This window comes from Pipistrellus kuhlii, unplaced genomic scaffold (assembly GCF_014108245.1).
Source record: "Pipistrellus kuhlii isolate mPipKuh1 unplaced genomic scaffold, mPipKuh1.p scaffold_m20_p_25, whole genome shotgun sequence".
NCBI classification, from domain to species: Eukaryota; Metazoa; Chordata; class Mammalia; order Chiroptera; family Vespertilionidae; genus Pipistrellus; species Pipistrellus kuhlii.
Genome location: NW_023425524.1, coordinates 9,609,579 through 9,627,566, shown reverse-complemented (window position 1 = coordinate 9,627,566; position 17,988 = coordinate 9,609,579). Strand labels below are relative to the sequence as shown.

Genomic DNA, 17,988 nt, shown 5'->3' with positions numbered 1-17,988 from the left:
ACACCATTTAAACATCGGTCAGGGTGACATCACATCACGGTGACATGGGCACCCCCTTCTTTTCTCTCTCCTCAGATTTACAACTAATTGGACATCCACACGTTAACGAAGTGCCTCGCATGGCACTCGGGCATCTCCACGGACCCATCCTCCTGCGTAACCAGATGGCGGGTTTGACCTACAGGAGGCTATGGAGCCACGGGAGTCGCCGCGGTGGTGACTCCAGGAGGCAGTAGAGGAGGCAGACAGTACAGTGGGACTGGCCAAGCCAGGAGGCTACAGCTGGAGGAGCCTGGGCTCTTGAGCGCCCGGCCGCCAGAGGAGAGACCTCGGTGACAGGAGGCAGAGGAGAGGGAAGAGGCAGACAGAGAGCTAAATGTCCTGCTGTCGGCCCACAGACCTCTGGGACCCCCCAACTTGAGGATTCCCTCACCAGCCCCATGTGTTAAGCACACACCTCGCCCTACCCGGCCACCAGCATATTAAGCATATTCCAAGTTGTAAGTCAGTAACTTTAAGAGAAATAAAAAATGTGTGCTATCGCCACTTTTTGGAAAACAAAAGAAGGGCTTTTGGTTGCCAAGCTATTGAACTGCTAGAACCAAAGAGAACCAAGTCTTACCTAAATAAGAAAGAGATTTGCTTCTTCAAATGTGACGACAGAGGCACATTTCAGGAACACTGAAAGAGCACAGTAACACAGAAAGAAACTGACAATTCTCCAACAACCAAACTCAAAGACACGGAATGCTGAAATCTGATGAAGAATTCAAAATTGCTGTTATAAAGAAATTCAACAAACTAAAAGAAAACTCAGAAAGGCAATTCAGTGAACTCTGGAATAGCAATAATGAACAGAATAAATAATTTCTCAAAGAGGTTTAAATTAAAAAACCAAGGAAAAATTCTGGAGCTGAAGAACTTAATGAGATGAAGAATGCATTAGAAAGTGGGTGACATGGAAACAGAGTAGACCACATGGAAGAGAGAATAGCAATCTGTATGACAGGTATTAGAAATGACTCAGGTGGAAAAGAGAGAATTAATATTCTAAAAAGAGAAGAAAAACTGTAATAGTTATCTGACTCCACCAGAGAAGTCAACATATGATTGGGCATACTAGAAGTCTGGGGGGATGACGGAACAGAGAATTTAATTAAAGAAATAGTAGATGAGAACTTCCCAAACATGGGGAAAAGAACTAGACACGCAGTCCACAACGCTGATAGAACACTGTACTATCTCAATACAAAAAGATCTTCGAGCCGGACTGGCTGGCATAGCTCAGTGGTTTAGCATCAACCTATGAACCAGGTCACAGTTTGATTCCTGGTCAGGGCACATGCCTGGGTTGCTGGCTCGTTCCCCAATGGGGGCAGCCAGGAGGCAGCTAATCAAGGATTCTCTCTCACATTGATGTTTCTATCTCTCTCTCTCCCTCTCCGATCCTCTCTGAAATCAATAAAAGTATAAAATTTTTTTAAAAAAAGACCTTTAACCCACATTAAATGAATTATCAAAAATCAATGACAAAGACCTAATTTCAAGGACAACTGGGGTTGGGGGAAGAAGTAAACTACAAAGGAACCCATGAGGCTATCAGCAGATTTCTCAGAGGAAATTCTCCAGTTCAGGAGAGGGTAGAATCACATACTCAAAAACCTGAAAGGTAAAAACTGCCAGCCAAGAATACTCTATCTACATTAAGGAGAAACAAAGGCTTTCCCAAATAAACAAAAGCTGAGTGAGTTCACTACTAGATCTGCCTTATAAGAAATGCTGAAATGGTCTCTTCCAGCTAAAATGAGAAGGTTACGGTGATAGACAATAAGAAGTAGAAAACTGTAACTCTATTTTAGTATTAATTTCTAATTATAGCAAATGTTAAAGGTAAAAAGCATTGAAAATTAACTATAGCTACTACTATTTGGTAACAAATTCGCACCAAAGAGAGATAATTTATGACATCAAAAATATAAAAAAGGAGGAGTAAAAGAACAGAAGCTTTATAGGTGAATGAAGATAAAAGGATTATTTTATCTGTAAGATGTTTTATGTAAACTTCATGGTAATTACAAAGCAAAACTATAGCACATAGATACAAAACAAAAAAGGGAGTGAGAGGAGAATGAGCATATCACCGTGGAAACCCATCAACTTACAAAGGTGAACAGAAACAGAAGAGGGGGAAATGGAGATTCAAAATCACCAGAAGGAAAAAGGATAAAATAATAGCAGTAAGTCCTTACATATCAATAACCACCATGAATGTGAATGGACTGAACTCACCAATCAAAAGGCACAGAGTGGCTGGCTGGATTAGAAAACAAGACCCAACTAGCTGCTGCCTGCGGAGACTCATTTCAATCTTATAGGCACAGAGAGGTGTGAAGGGCAAGGATAAAGGATGAAGCATTGTATGGAGATCACTTACATGCATATCTACACTAATAAAAGAGTAGGATGCAAATTTATCATACCTTTGCAACACTCACCAACCAATCAGGAGTGAGTATGCAAATTAACCCAACAAAGATGGTGGGTTAATTTGCATATACAGACACCAAGTAGCCAGGGGCAGGACTGGACACTTGAGTCATCACTCCGAGCCTCTGGGCAGCATAGAAAGGCGGAAAGGTGGCTCTGGGCCAGAGTGAAAAGGCAGCACCGGCTGGAGCAAAGGTGGTGCTGGCAGCCAGGAGAAGGAAGGCTCGTTCTTGCACAAATCTTTGTGCACTGGGCCTCTTGTCAATGAATAAATGGATAAGATGTGGTATACACTGGATGGAGTATTATTCAGCCATGAGAAAGGAAGATATCCTGTCATCTGCAACAACATGACTAGACCATAAGGGCATTATGCTAAGTTGAGATAAGTCAGACTGAAAAAATAAAGGACTGTATGATATCACTTTTACGTGAAATTTAAAAAAGTCACACTCATAAATAGGGTAAAATTGCCGAAGCTGGTTTGGCTCAGTGGTGGAGCGTCGGTCTGCGGACTGAAAGGTCCCGGGTTCGATTCCAGTCAGGGGCATGTATGTTGGTTGTGGACACATCCCCAGTGGGAGGTGTGCAGGAGGCGGCTGGTCGGTATTTCTCTCTCATCGACGTTTCTGGCTCTCTGTCTCTCTCCCTTCCTCTCTGTAAAAAATCAATAAAATATATTTAAAAAAAAGAAAAAAAGAATAGGGTAAAATAGCAGTTACTAGGGTGTGGGGATAGAGGGATAAGATTGATGATGTTTAAATATACAAACTTGCAACAAGTAGTAAATAAGCCACAGAGAGCTAATACAGGGTACTAATACATGTAGTACTATATTTTATGCTATACTAGAGGCCCAGCGCGCATGAAATTGTGCATGGTTAGGGTCCGTAGGCCTAGCCTGGCCTGGCCTCTGTCACATGGCCTCTGTCACATGACCCTGCGACACGATGTGAAGCCCCCTGCCCCGGAATGCTCCGCGATGCTCTCGGCCCCTCGACTGCTCCGTGCAGCTTGCTGCTGCCCTGCATTACTCGCCGCTGGACACTCTGAGAAACTCGCCGCTGGACACTCAGAAACTCGCCGCTGGACACTCTGAGAAACTCGCCGGCCCCCCGACTGCTCTGCGAAACTCGCTGCCGCCCGGGTGACTGCTTTGCTAAGCTCATGGCCACCCCACGAAGCAGTCCGCCACCACCCTTCAATAGTCCCCAGTCCCGCCTCGCTGCCAGCCGCCCCTCATGGTGAGCGGCTCGGGGCTGGGGGAGGGGGCACTGAGAGTGCTCCATGCACTTCATGGTGACCAGTCACCCGTTCAGTTGTGATGCCACCGAGCTCTCTATATATATGAAGAAGGATGTAATATGATAGAGGTGCTGATATCACAACAGAAATCACATTACAGTAATGAAAAGTACCAAGTTGACACTATGCACCTTAAATTATTCAATGTTATAGGTCAAATATATTTAATAAACTACCTTGCATGAGAAAGGGGGAGTAATTTTCCATGCAGCTATCTTAGCAACATATTGAAAAAACAGAATATTGTCTGTTTTATTGGTGTCTACAGAGTCTTTCTCTCTACTGGGCCCCTAATGCATAACTGCAACATTTTATTATTGTAAAACTCTCTCTTTTAAGAACTACAAGTTTCTTGACTATATACACACTGTTTCATTTAATGTCACAAAATGAATTAAGTGCCAAAACCGGTTTGGCTCAGTGGATAGAGCATTAGCCTGTGGACCAAAAGGTCCTGGGTTCGATTCCAGTCAAGGGCATGTACCTTGGTTGCGGGAACATCCCCAGTGTGGGTTGTGCAAGAGGCAGCTGATCGATGAACCTCTCTCATCGATGTTTCTAACTCTCTATCCTTCTCCTTTCCTCTCTGTAAAAAATCAATAATATATATATATTTTTAAAAATGAATTAAGTAAAATACATTGCAAGTTACATTCTGTAGTTTGGAGCAAATAAAGCAGGAAAGGGGGTGAGTGCTGGGAATAAAGGAGGATTCCATTTGCATTAGAATGGTCAGGAAGGAACTCACTGAAAGGTAGCGTTCGAGTAGAGACTGCAGGAGGGAATGAATCATGTGTGTTCATGTGAACACCACAGGAAGAACACTGAGGGCAGGACAAGAGCTACAGCCAAGGCCCCAAGGTGAGGATGTGACCAGTTCGAGGAAAGAACAGCCAGGAGCCTAGGGTGGCCAGAATGGAAAGAACAAAGGAGAGAGGAGTAAGGGCTACAGCCAGAAAGGGAGCACCAGCTGGATAGTACGTGAAACGAGTTTGAGAGAGAGTCAGGCAGGGAGCCAGTTAGGAAGCGATTGCAGTGAGAACTGACGACGATCTGGAACAGGTGGCAGCACCACCGGCTTGGCCAGCAGATTCCAGGCCGACGGTAGTGGCAGAGCTGCCCAGATCCGCTGACTGGTCTGATGTGAGGTGTGAGGGTGAGAGGGTTAAAGACAACGCTAAGGTTTTAGTTCTGAACAACTCAAATCATGGAATATTCTGGAGTATTCTAACATTTAGTCATCAAAGAGTGAAGGAGAGACATCAGCACATGAGAATGAGAATAAGTGGCTTCTAAGGAAAAAGACAACCAGGAGATTAAAGCAGAAAGAGCTATCCGGAGGGGGAGTGGTCACGAGGGGGAAACGCGGGTGGTGACAAGATGAACACTGGGAAATGATTGCTGGGTTTTGCAACACAGGGTAGGAAAATGGTCTAAGGAAAAAGTAGGACTTCTGGGCGGGATTAAGACTCAGTTTGAGATTAGTGTTCATGAATGTGAAGTAGTCAGCATAATGTGTGTTTTAAGTAAGCTCCCTTCAGCCGCAGTTAGAGATGTGATGTTGAATGTAACAGGACTGGGGTTCTTCCAAAGGCATCTGACAAACAAGAAGAGGACAACAGACCTGAGAGTGTGTGGAAGGGTGTGATGACAGATGGCACAGCATGAGAACTGAGGGCAGAAGAGGAGCCATGGCAGAGGGATAAAATTGTAGGTGATAGGACTTATAATCCTATATAATAAAAAGGTAGTATGCAAATTGACCCTCACACCCTCACAAGATGGCTGCCTATGGGATGACCAAATGACTGAACAAGCAGGCTGTGTGAGGCAACCAGGCAGGCAGGCAGGTGAGTGATTAGGAGCCAGTAGTCCATGGTTGTGAGAGGGATGTATGATGGCCAGTTTAGGCCCGATCCCCAGGGTTGGGCCTAAACCGGCAGTCAGACATCTCCCAAGGGGTCCTAGATTGGAAAGGGTGCAGACTGGGCTGAGAGGGAGGGGACCCTGGTTCCCCCACCCCCCCACCCCCCCATGCACAAATTTCATGCACCAGGCCTCTAGTCTGATAGATAAAGCACCTGAATTAACCTGAAAAATAATCATATTATTTTAAATCTTAGAACAGGTATATTTATCTGAATAGGGGGTTAAGTTTTTAAATTTCCTTTTCAAGGCCTGTGCGCAGTGATTAAGGGGGTGACTCAGCTGTGGATCCAGCAAGCAGAACCAATAAGCAGGGTCAGACCGACCCACCAGGAGTCAAAACATCATCCCATCAACACAACTCAGTGAAGGACAACAGCTGATGTCTGTGGACTCCAAGGCTGCGTGTAACTGCATTCTGTCCCTGCCTCTCCTCTCCCTAAGCCCATCCCCTTTCTGTCCTGTCCCTGCACCTGCTGTGAAACAGGATTTGAATGCTTGTAAGCACCCTGTCTTCTTGGCTGACTGGCCTTCTCAATAAACACCTCATGTGACTCAACCCGGCCTTCGCTCCTGGACACAGCTATGGGAAGCCGGGGCCCAATCAGGGTTTTCCAGATAACACGGGTGATGGTGGAAGGAAAGGAATTGGAGGTGAGTCACCAGAGGGAGTAAACTGGAAAATTACAAGCAAGAGATTATGTGAGATTTGCTTGAAGTAGAAATTAATAAAGAAGTTTAGATACTGTAATCTCAAGATACCCTACTATCATGAGGAGTGGATGAGGTACAGTTGGAAGACAAAATCATCAAAGGTAAGAATTGAGACCAAGAAGTAAGAATATCAAAAGCTTCACCATCTTATAAAATGTGCATCTATTTTTCTTTGCTAACCCTCACCTGAGGATATTTTTTCCATTGCTTCTCAGAGGGAGAGAAAGGGAGAGAGAGAAAGAGAAAGAGAAAGAGGGAGGGAGGGAAGGAGGGAGGGAAAAAGAGAGAGAGAGAGAGAGAGAGAGAGAGAGAGAGAGAGAGAGAGGGAGAGAAGGAGAGAGAGGAAGAGAAAGAGAGAGAGAGAGAGGGGGGGGGAAGAGAAAGAAAGAGAGGAAGAGAAAGAGAGAGAGGAAGAGAGAGAGAGAGAGAGAGAGAGAGAGAGAGAGAGAGATAGATCCATGTGAGAGTCACATCACTGGCCGGGGCAGGGAGCAAACCTGCCACTTAGGTATGAGTCCTTGACCAGGAACAGAACCCTTCAGTCCCTGATCACACCAGCCAGAGCACCGAGGTGCATTTAAAACCATCAGACATTACACACTACTCATGCTGTAGACTAGAGAATGACAGTTTGCTAAGAGCTAGAAGTTTTAAAGGTCGAGGAAATGTAACAGGAAAAGTAACAGAAAACGTTTTGCTGGGAGGAAAAGGGCTCCTTTTTCCTAGTAGTCCCACTTTCCGCTCCCCAGAGACATTTACTCCACACATCTTTATAGTGTGTGTGTGTGCGTGTGCGTGTGTAAACACGTACATGCATACACCTGTGGAAACAAATGCCATTTTGTTTACTAATTTTGTGCCTTTCCATAAATATTATACTGTATTTTGCATAAATTTCTACAACTTAATTTTTTTCTACTTGACAAAAAAACTTTTTTCAAGAGAAAACCACCACTTACTGTATAATGAGCAGTTCCTAACACTGTGAGTCCGGCTCAAAAAAGGAAAAATGTTTTCATTAAAATATTTACCTTGAAGCTTCCTACTCAGTTCCAGCTTTTCCTGTTCGAGGCGTTTGATCCTCCTCTCGTAAGCCTCGGTGGCCAAGTTGTTGTCCAGCGTCCTCTGGACGTTAGCGTCCACGTCCAGGGAGGCGGGAGCAGCTGTGACCCTCAGACAGCTCCGATCGGAGAGAACGCTGGAGGGAAGACAAAGTGGCTCACACTGAGAACGACTCCGTAACCTCTGGAAACACGGATCTGAACAGCCGTTACGTTAGCCATCTAGAATGACTGTCACCTTTTTCCCCCCACCAAAATCAGCATCAACGACTTTCTAGAAGCATTTTTAAAAATGAAAACTTAAATTGCCCAAATTACCCTGCATTTGTTAGTAAACAAAAATTATAAAATGACGTTTGCTGAAGGGTTATTGGTAGCTTGAAACGATGTAACCATCCATGTGAATCACTAGTCAAAAGCACCAACCATGGACCCTTCACCGGAAGTTGGAATTCAAAAGCGAAATGCTCTCTTTAATGCAATGCAATTTAAAAAACCTATTAAATACTGGACACGCAGCAGTGAGCAAAACCAAGCTTGCCCAATGTGGAGTTTATATTCCAGTGACAAAAATAAACAGGATAAATAAGTAAAATATTCAGTACAGTAGATAGTGTTAAATGCTATGGAGAAAACAAGAGCAGGAAGGGAGAAAATGGAGGTCTGAGAGGGAGAAGATAAAAATGTAGGTCATGTGGTCAGGAAAGTCATCGCCAGACAGTAGCTCTGAATAAAGTCCCGAGAGAGAGGACCCCAGGATATGGGGAGCAGCATCCTGGGCATGTGGTCTAGACGCACAAAAGCCCTGACACAGAGGAGGACTGCATGTCCCCAGGCCAGGAAGGAGGCCTGAGTGGCGGGCGTGGAGTGAGGCAGGGCGTAGCAGTAGCAGACACAAGCAGCCAGATGACACTCGGAGGTAAGGTATAAAGTAGCCAGAGGTGGGGACAGTCCTGAAGGGGAATGACATGTTCTGACTTAACTTTTAGAGGGACCACTCAGGCAGGGTTAGAGACAGTAAGAATCAAAGTGGCGAGCATTTGAAGTAGGCGGGTAAGAGACTTTAAGAAGAAGAGAGGAACGTGGCCTCAGGCTGGAGGTACACAGTAGGAGCGTCGGGAGTCCTCGAGTATGTAAGGGAAAGACCCAAAGATGAAGCTATGGACAAGGAGGCCGCAGGTGTGGGGCTGAGAGGGCGTGGCCAGAAGGTAAGAGAAATCAGGCAGATGCCCTGGAAGCTAAGAGAAGAGCCTGTTTTAATGGCAAGGAAACATGACAAATAAGAGGAGCCTGGGCAACTAAGACCAAGAAATTATCCTTAGTCCGGCTGGTGTGGCTCCGTGGCTGAGCTTCAAACCCTGACCAAGAGGCCCTGGTTCGATTCCCGGTGAGGGCACATGCCCGGGTTGCAGGCTCAATCCCCTAGTGGAGGGCATGGAGGAGGCAGCTGATCGATGATGTTTCTCTCTCATCAATGTTGATGTGTCTCTCTCTATCCCTCTCCCTTCCTCTCTCTCTAAAAGTCAATAAAAACATATTTTTAAAAAAAGAAATGATCATTCAATTTAGCAACATGGAGGTCAGTGGTGACATGGATAAAAGCAGCTCGCATAAAGTGATGAGTACAGAGTTGACTGGGGTGGTGTCAGAAAGAATAGAATGAGGAAAAAATCACAAGATACGGACAGCAGCTGGACGTAACTTTGCTATAATGTGGAGTTGAGAAAGGTTGGTCGCAGGGCAAAGAAAATGGTAAGAAGAAAGACTTTACACTGTGCTTTGAGGTGGGAGAGAAAACCGGCAGTCTGTGGGCTCATGTGAATGATCTGCTATACCAATGACCCAGAAAGGGAAAAACCTGTAACAGCAAGCAAAGCACTAGCGTAGACAAGATGGGACGGACTGACTCAGTTCATGCCCAGAAAGAAGGATACATGGGTGCAGAGATATGCAGGTGGCAAACATGATGGGAACTATGGAAGTCATCGACCGTCTGCTTCAACCTCTTAGACAAAGAGCAGAGAGATAGCCAGTGGAGAGTGCGGGTGACAGAGGTTTTAGAGGAACATCTGCAACATGAAACAGACAGCAAGAGGGTGGAAGAGGGCTATGCGGGGGAAAGATGGCATATGTGGCGTGCAGTAAGAAGGAAGGTTGCCATGCAACTGGAGGTTGGTAATCATGATCGTAAAGTGAGACCAGTGAGAACGGTCACAGATTTTTTTCTAGACACTGACTGCACAGGTGCAGGCTGAAAGTTGAATTGTGATAATGAATGTCAACTTAGCAAAACTAGCCTAACAAAATGAGATAGTTAAAGAATTGAGGGAGCACTTATAAGGGTTGATGATAGTTATTGTCCTTGAAATTTAAACTGAGTAAGGAATAAAAAGAAGGTATGAGTGGAAGGAGGGTCAGTGAAAAGATGGCCAGGATTAATGAGTTGAAAGTGCTGATTCTTGACACGTAGAGAAAATGATTCAATAGCAAGGGGACTCCTCTAATTCCTGCCCCATTGTTAATAGTTAGATTCTGGGCTAACTGTTCTATCCTTTCTCCTCCAAAATGAGTTATGATTCTTCTATGTTCTATTCCTTTTGAAATATCTAACTTATTCCAGTAGTAGCTTCACCATTTAAAAAATTTTTGATTTATTGATACAAAGTTGTTTTATACATTATACATTTTTAAACAATTCATGTTAATTTGTCCAAATTGTGTTAACTTTTCGAACTTACCAGCTACTAGTATAGGTAAAACCAACAAATGGCAGGTGGTGGCCAGAAAACGCAGTGTGTGTTGGTGGGGGCATCGTCTCCTACAGGGGATAAAAACATCTGGTAAGAAATAAACAACTACGGCCTGTGGGCTGGACTATACATATTAACTGTCAATCGGCGATATGGGAATGTCCAATTTAGAACCACTGAAAAGTTTGGAACAAATATTTAGGTGATATAATATTTAGACCATAAACACTGCTTTTGTAAAATTCTAATAAAATGAAAATTAAGATGAAAAGTCTGATATTGAGTACAGTAGTTTTTCATGTAGTCCATATTTGCAAACTTGCCTGATCACTAGATTTATCTATAACTGAATTAATAGTCGCAGAACTAAATTTAGCACAGTGGTCGCCAACCTTCCGGACCTCACAGACCACCAGCGGTCAGTCCGAGGGCCTCCGGTTGGCCAGCTGCTTTAGTGGACGTGTCCATAGCACAGGAGCCCAGGTTTCCCACACACACATTCCCAGCTGGGAATGAACACCAGATGCTTGTCTTCTTCCTTCGTCTCTCAGACTGTAAAGTGTTCTCTGCAGGGTCTAAGTGCACCGCGCTTTTCATTTTTGTGCCTTTTGTGGATGCTTTTGCTGTTAAACTGGCCCCCATAGTACTCAAGTGCCATCGTTTGTTCCTAAGCAAAAAGGCTGGGTGATGTCTCACCAAATGCTGTGTGAGATAAGCTTCCTTCAGCCTGAGTCACAGAGCTGTTGGCAGTGAGTCCAGTGTTAATCAACCAACAATTTCTACTAAATAAGGGATCTTGAAGTAGAAACACAGATAAAACAAGGTTATGTATTTATCGGTTGACAAACATGTCTTGACCACAGGCTCACAGGATCCTAACCCTATTTTCCTTAGGGGCAATGGTTCAACATTCATTATTAGAGTGTTACTGAATGTAACTACTCTACGTAATCAGAACTGATTTAATTAGGAATGATTCACAATTTCTGTTAGCAGTAAATATAAAAAAGCACTGATGTGGAAAAGTCTAATTCTTTTTTTGTGAGGTCCAGAGAGGAAAGTATAAGAGAGATTCTTTTTTTTTACTGAATTTATTGAGGTGACATTGGTTAATGAAGTTATATAGGCTTCAGGTGTACAGATCTATAATACATCATCTGTATATGGCGTTGTGTGCTCACTACCCCAAGTTGAGTCTCCTATCATCACTGATGCTCCCATTACCTCCTCTCTCCCTTTACCCCCCTTTCCACCTCTGATAATGACCATATTGTTGTCTGAGTTCATTTATTATTATTATTATTATTATTATTATTATTATTAGAGGCCCAGTGCACGAAATTCATGCATGGTGGTGGTGGGGGATGTCCCGCAGCCCAGTGTGCACCCTCTCCAATCTGGGACCCCTTGAGGGATGTCCGATTGTCCAATCCAGGTCTTCTGGCTCCCAACTTCTCACCTGCCTGCCTTCCTGACTGCCCCTAACCACTTCTGCCTGCCAGCCTGATTACCCCCTAACCACTCCCATGCCAGCCTGATAGATGTTTAACTGCTCCCCTGCCAGCCTGTTTGCCCCCAACTTCCCTCCTCTGCCGACCTGGTCACCCTTAACTGCCCTCCCCTGCAGGGTTAATCCTCCAACTGCCCTCCCTTGCAGACCTGGTCCCTCTCAACTCCCCTCCCCTGCTGGCCATCTTGTGTCCACATGGAGGCAGCCATCTTGTGTGTTGGAGGGATGGTCAATCTGCACATTACTCTTTTATTAGATAGGATTCCCTTCACCTTTTCACCCTGCTCCCCAATATTCCCCCACCCCCAACAGCTGTCAGTCTGTTCTCTGTATCAATGAGTCTGTTTCTATTTTGTTTGTTTGTTTATTTTGTTCACTAGATTCCACGTATAAGTGAAGTCACACAGTACTTGTCTTCCTCTTATCTGCCCTGAATATGGTACTTACTGAACAGTGAAAAGTGATAGAAAATTAATATAAAAATTCTTAGTGTAGCCGAAACCAGTTTGGCTCAGTGGTAGAGCGTCGGTCTGCGGACTGAAAGGTCCCAGGTTCGATTCCAGTCAAGGGCATATACGTTGGTTGCAGGCACATCCCCGGTAGGGGGTGTGCAAGAGGCAGCTGGTCAATGTTTCTCTCTCATCGACGTTTCTAGCTCTCTATCTCTCTCTCTTCCTCTCTGTAAGAAATCAATAAAATATATATTAAAAAAAACTCAGTGCAGAATTAAAATCATAAAAAATAATTGAATTTAAAAAGTCAAATTAAAAAGGCTAAAAAGGCAAAAAAATAAAAATTTTATGTTCTTAGTTTTACAAAATTCTACTTTGATAAAACAGTGGGGTTTAGGGCAGAGGCTGAGAAGCTGTGCTGGCCTGTTTCAGTACTTCCCACAGCTAAAGAGGGTGGGATATTCGGCTAACCTGCCGGGCTGCCAGGAGCCTCAAACAGGGCTACCACCTCAGGATGGGAAGGCTGAAGATTTCCCTTACCCATTCACTTCCTACCAAGTCTGCCGTTTCGAGTGGCAATACCACTGGGCCTGGGTATTGAGGTTCCCAATCCAGGTGCCCCTTCGGCAGCAAAGCTGCTGGTTTACAAGGAGCTGCAAGCTAGCAGCTCGCCTGCCCCACCCGAGCTGGGGGAAGGGAGCAGCTGTTTTTAACCAAGTTCAGCGGTTTTCATGAACAGGTGCTTCTCAATGTATTTACCTTGGATTACCGTATTTTTCAGACCATAAGACGCACTTTTTTCCCCCCAGAAGTGGGGGGGGGGGAAAGTCCCTGCGTCTTATGGTCCAAATATAGTCTACACATATACTTTAAAAAAAAGTTTTTTTTACTTGCCCGGCTCTGTGTGGTCTCTGTGTGCTTGCCTGGCTCTAAAATGGTTCTAAATGCTGCTGTTTACTTTACAGGGTTGATTACATGTGTTTATGACTGTGATGTTGGGTTTTAATGCACATAAAATATTTTAGGACACTATTTGTTTCAGAATCTTTTTTTCTTCATTTCCCTTCTCTAAAAACTGGTGCATCTTATGGTCCGGAGCGTCTTATGGTCCGAAAAATACGGTAATTTGTCAAGCCTTGACATGGGTATCTTTAACAATTTTATCTAATTTAATAGTGGTTTTAAGGAGAGAGTTGCCATCACAAAGTCCACTTTTTTAAGCATCTAATTTGTCCTTTTCTTAGGAAATGTAAAGACATAACTAATCTAAGAAGTAAACTTTGCATTTTAATTTTGCTCCTAGTCATGAATAACTAGTTGGCCTCCGTACACTCTTTGAATTTGTGAATAAATGCTAGAAGCCACACTGGTCACTGATAAGGTGGTCCGTGAACTGCTTCATAACCACGTTAAAAAGCCACGGGGACAGATCTTCACAGCGTCCTACTCACAGAATTCTTTAAACAGTCATCGTCCACGTCGAAGTTCGACGTGTCTGTTGGGCTGCTGACTTCTGGAATATAAGGTGCTTCGCAGTTCTGAATATTGTCCCAATCGATGCCGCTGAAAAATGGGTGTTTCTTAAAGTCTTCTATTCCATTTTGACCGAGTCGATGTTCTCTGCTACAAATGAGCCTTCGAATGAGATCCTTGGCGTTCTCAGACACATCTGTCAGCTGAGGCGGAAACTGAAACCGCTCCTAAATAGAGTGATAGAAACACATTCTGAATCACCATCTAGCTAACTGTAAGTAGGTTAACATTTATGTTCTTGAAAATATATTTTCTTTACAAAATATCTGAAAGGGTACACTGACACAAAGTACAGATACTGAAGAAAATACAGAAATAAGTGAGACAAGAATGTCTTCCTAAACAATTTTAATTTCATATGTGACTAAGTCATACATGCACTGTAGTAAGAATAAATTAAATGCCAAAATACCTTAAACTGCTGTCAGAATCAAGAGAACTCATTAAAAATAGAATCTGCCTGGATATTTCAAGAGTACAAATGGTTCACAAAAGTCACATACTAATGATTAATAATAAACATTTTTGAAAATGAAATATGTACTTGACACTATTCAAAGTGCTTTATTCATTTAACCCTCACAGCAACCCTCTAAGGTAAGTGCCACTATTCTCCCGATTTTTACCGAAGAGGAGACAAGGGCACAGGACTCAAGCAATTCGCGCGAGGCCAAACGCTAGTAAATGGAAGAGCTGGGATTGGAACTGAAACCGCCCGGACTCCAGCATCTGTGTTCCTAACAGACATGTTACAGCACAATGACTCTCTCTGAAATGCTTTACTGCTTTCTGCAACTCTGTAGTTATTCACTATCTTTCAACTCATCACTACTTACCAGAGTATCTCTGCAACCAGGTAGAAGAGCATGAATTCTATAAAACTGATTTATATGCATGTGAAGCAACGAACCACAAATGTGTCCGTAGAACCAAGTAAAAAGAATAGATTATCGATTTTGAGGATCCAAGATGGCTGCACAGGTAAACACCTAACCGCAGCCGCACACAACAATTTCAATAAAATACAACTAAAATATAAAATGGACATTGCCCAGAGCTACAGGAAAGTCAACTGACTGGAAATTCTACAACAAGAAGGAAAGAGAAGACCAGAAGGAAAATCAGAGGAGCTGTAAAAGCCTAAGGTACAGAGACATGGTGCGCGGAGAGGACAGAGCCGGAGAGGAGGGGGCGGCTGAGTGCCTGGCTGGCGTTCCCTAGAGGGAAGGAGATAAAAGCTCCGGACTGTGCCAAACCCCAGACCCGACAGCGCTGAACCCCAGTTCTAGGCCAGACCGTGGGGACCCAGGCTCGTACAGAGGGAGCCTGGACTGTGAAGCGGAATCCCAGGGGAGCGGCGAAAGGCAGAGCCCCCGGAGGCGCACACACTGCACGCAGAGGACAGACTGTTGATGCTGCTGCCAGATTGCCCTAGCGGGAAGGAGACAAAAGCTCCGAACTGTGCTGATCCCAGTTCCAACTGCTCTGAACCCCAGTTCTAGGCCAGACCCTGGGGACCCAGGCTCATACAGAGGGAGACTGGGCTGTAAGGCAGAAACCCCGGGGGAACGGCGAAAGGCAGAGCCCCCGGAGGCAGGCACATTGCGCACAGAGAAGGGTCGCTTGGCTGTGCCGAGGGAATGCCCTGGCGGGAAGGAGACAAAAGCTCCAGACTATTCTGAACCCCACTTCCAACCCCCCTGCCAACTGAACTGAATCCCAGTTCCGGGCTCATTGGGGGAGAGACTAGACTGTTTGGTAGCAGCCGAAACTTGAGGGCACCTCACTCTCAGAGGTGCTTGCAGCAAGTACTGAAGGACCCTGAGAAACACTGAGACTCAGGAGCCGCATAGGGTGTGACTGACCAGGCTGTAGGCTCCACCCCGAAACTCTGCCCCATCCAAGCAGAACACACGAGACTTTTAAGGCTACCTACTCAGGGAAGCTGCGAAAATGCCAAGACAAGGAAATAGATCACAAGCGAAAGAAATGGAGGACAAAAAGCAACTGGATATAGAGTTCAAAACTACGCTTATAAGGTTTTTCAAGAATTTCCTAGAAAAGATCGATAAGATCTATGAGGATATGAAAAAGGATCAACTAGAAATAATAAGGGATCAACAAGAAATAATAAGGGATCAACAAGAAATAAAGAATACATTGTCTGAAATAAAAAATATTATAGAGTCCTAAAAACAAGAATGGAAGATCGCAAGAATCAAGTCAAAGATTTGGAACATAAAGAGCCAGAAGACACTCCTCCGCAAAAGCAAAGAGAGAGAGAGAGAGAATCCAGAAAGTTGAAGATAATGTAAGAAACCTCTGGGACAACTTCAAGTGAACCAACATCAGAATTATGGGGGTCCCAGAAGATGAGAGAGAGCAAGATATCGAAAACATACTGAAAGAAATAGTGACAGAAAATTTCCCCCATCTGGTGAAAGAATTAGACTTACAAGTCCAGGAAGCACACAGAACTCCAAACAAAAGGAATCCAAAGAAGATCACACCAAGACAAATCATAATTAAAATTCCAAGAGCAAAAGACTAAGAGAGAATATTAAAAGCAGCAAGAGCAAAGCAGGTAGTTACCTATAATGCAGCACCTATACGATTGTCAGCTGATTTCTCAACAGAAACCATGCAGGCCAGACGGGAATGGCAAAAAATATTAAAGGTGATAAATAGTAAGAACCTACAGCCAAAGATAATCTACCCAGCAAAGCTATCACTCAGAATCGAAGGCCAAATAAAGAGCTTCACCAACAAAAAAAGCTAAAGAAGTTCATCACCACCAACCCAGAAGTATATGAATTGCTGAAGGGGGTTCTTTCAGAAGAGAAAGTAAATAAAGATAAAAACTATGAACAATAAATACGTAACTATCAACAAGTGAATCTAAAAACCAAAAAATCTTTTTTAAAAATCTGATGAACAACATTAACTCTTGAATATAATAGAATCAGAGGTATGGAAGGGGAGTGACCTGATGATTCTCGGGGAGGTGGGGAGAAGGAGTTGTGGGAAGAGACTGAACATAAACTGTGCACCTATGGATGAGGACAATGAGGGGTGGGGAAGGGGCGAAGGGTGGGGTGGGAATCTGGTGGAGGGGAACAATGGAGGGGGGGGGTAAAGAGGAACATTTGTAATAAAATGAACAATAAATATTTATTAAAAAAAAAAAAAAAAAGAATAGATTATCATGCTCCTTATGGAATACTCCTAATCACAATCCAAGTTTTTGCAATTGCTCACAATTTTCTGAGACCGATCAATCAAAACCTTCCTTTTTTTTTTTTTTTATTATGAACAATCTATTTCCATTTAACTTGGTATTAAAGGAATTAAAGTTTTATTAATTCACTCCTGCTGTGCATCTGGATTATTTTCAATATTTTGTGATCATAAATAATACTAGAATAGGCATTCTGGTACATACACCTTTATTCTACTGAAGATTTCCTGAGGGCAGGTTACTGCAGCTGAAGTTGCTCAAAAGTTCCCAACATTTAATCAACCAAAGACCTTTTATCATAACCCATGAACACAGACAATAGGGTGGTGAAAGCCAGGGTCGGGGATGGGGGAGGGAGACAGGCTGTAGTGGGTCAATGGGGGGGGAGAAGGGACATATGCAATACTTTCAACGATAAAGATTTTTTTTTAAAAAAAGTCCCAACTATTTTTAAAGACTCTAGATGCATACTTATAAACTTCTTGACGGAAAGGTTACATCAATTTATATTCCTATCAATAATGTCCATCTAGCCCAGCCAGCACCGCTCAGTGGTTGAGCTCCGACATATGAACCAGGAAGTCACAGTTCAATTCCTGGTCAGGTGACATGCAGGGTTGTGGACTTGATCCCCAGTAGGGGGCATGCAGGAGGCAGCCTATCAAGGATTCTTTCTCATCATGGATGTTTCTATCTCTCTCTCCCTGACCCTTCCTCTCTGGCATCAATAAAAATATAACTGACAAAATAATGTCCATCTCACGGGGTTATTTATAGTACGAAGTACAATTTTTCTTTTAATCTTTATCATTTTGACAGGGGGGAAAGTATCTCATTCTTATTTTAATTTGCATTTCATTTATCACTGTAGTAGTAATGATTAAAAAATATCTTAAGATTTTTGTTATTCTACTAGAAACTATTTAATTTCCTACTAATTACCTTCTTAATATCTACATTAAATTTATTATATATATATATATATATATATATATATATATATATATACACT

At 43.5% G+C, this 17,988-nt stretch overlaps 1 protein-coding gene across 15 annotated transcripts in view; it reads right to left on the bottom strand.

Moving 5' to 3' along the window:
• The window catches only part of CDC42BPA (CDC42 binding protein kinase alpha), a 181,502-nt gene that overhangs the window by 77,343 nt on the left and 86,171 nt on the right, over nt 1–17,988 (bottom strand). For all 15 annotated transcript variants that reach the window (XM_036453671.2, XM_045587148.1, XM_045587145.1 and 12 more), the window contains 3 exons: nt 13,657–13,905; nt 10,232–10,311; nt 7,464–7,630 (listed from right to left, as the gene is read on the bottom strand). In XM_036453671.2, the coding sequence (XP_036309564.1) occupies nt 7,464–7,630; nt 10,232–10,311; nt 13,657–13,905 (496 nt within the window). The remainder of the gene's footprint in view (nt 1–7,463; nt 7,631–10,231; nt 10,312–13,656; nt 13,906–17,988) is intronic.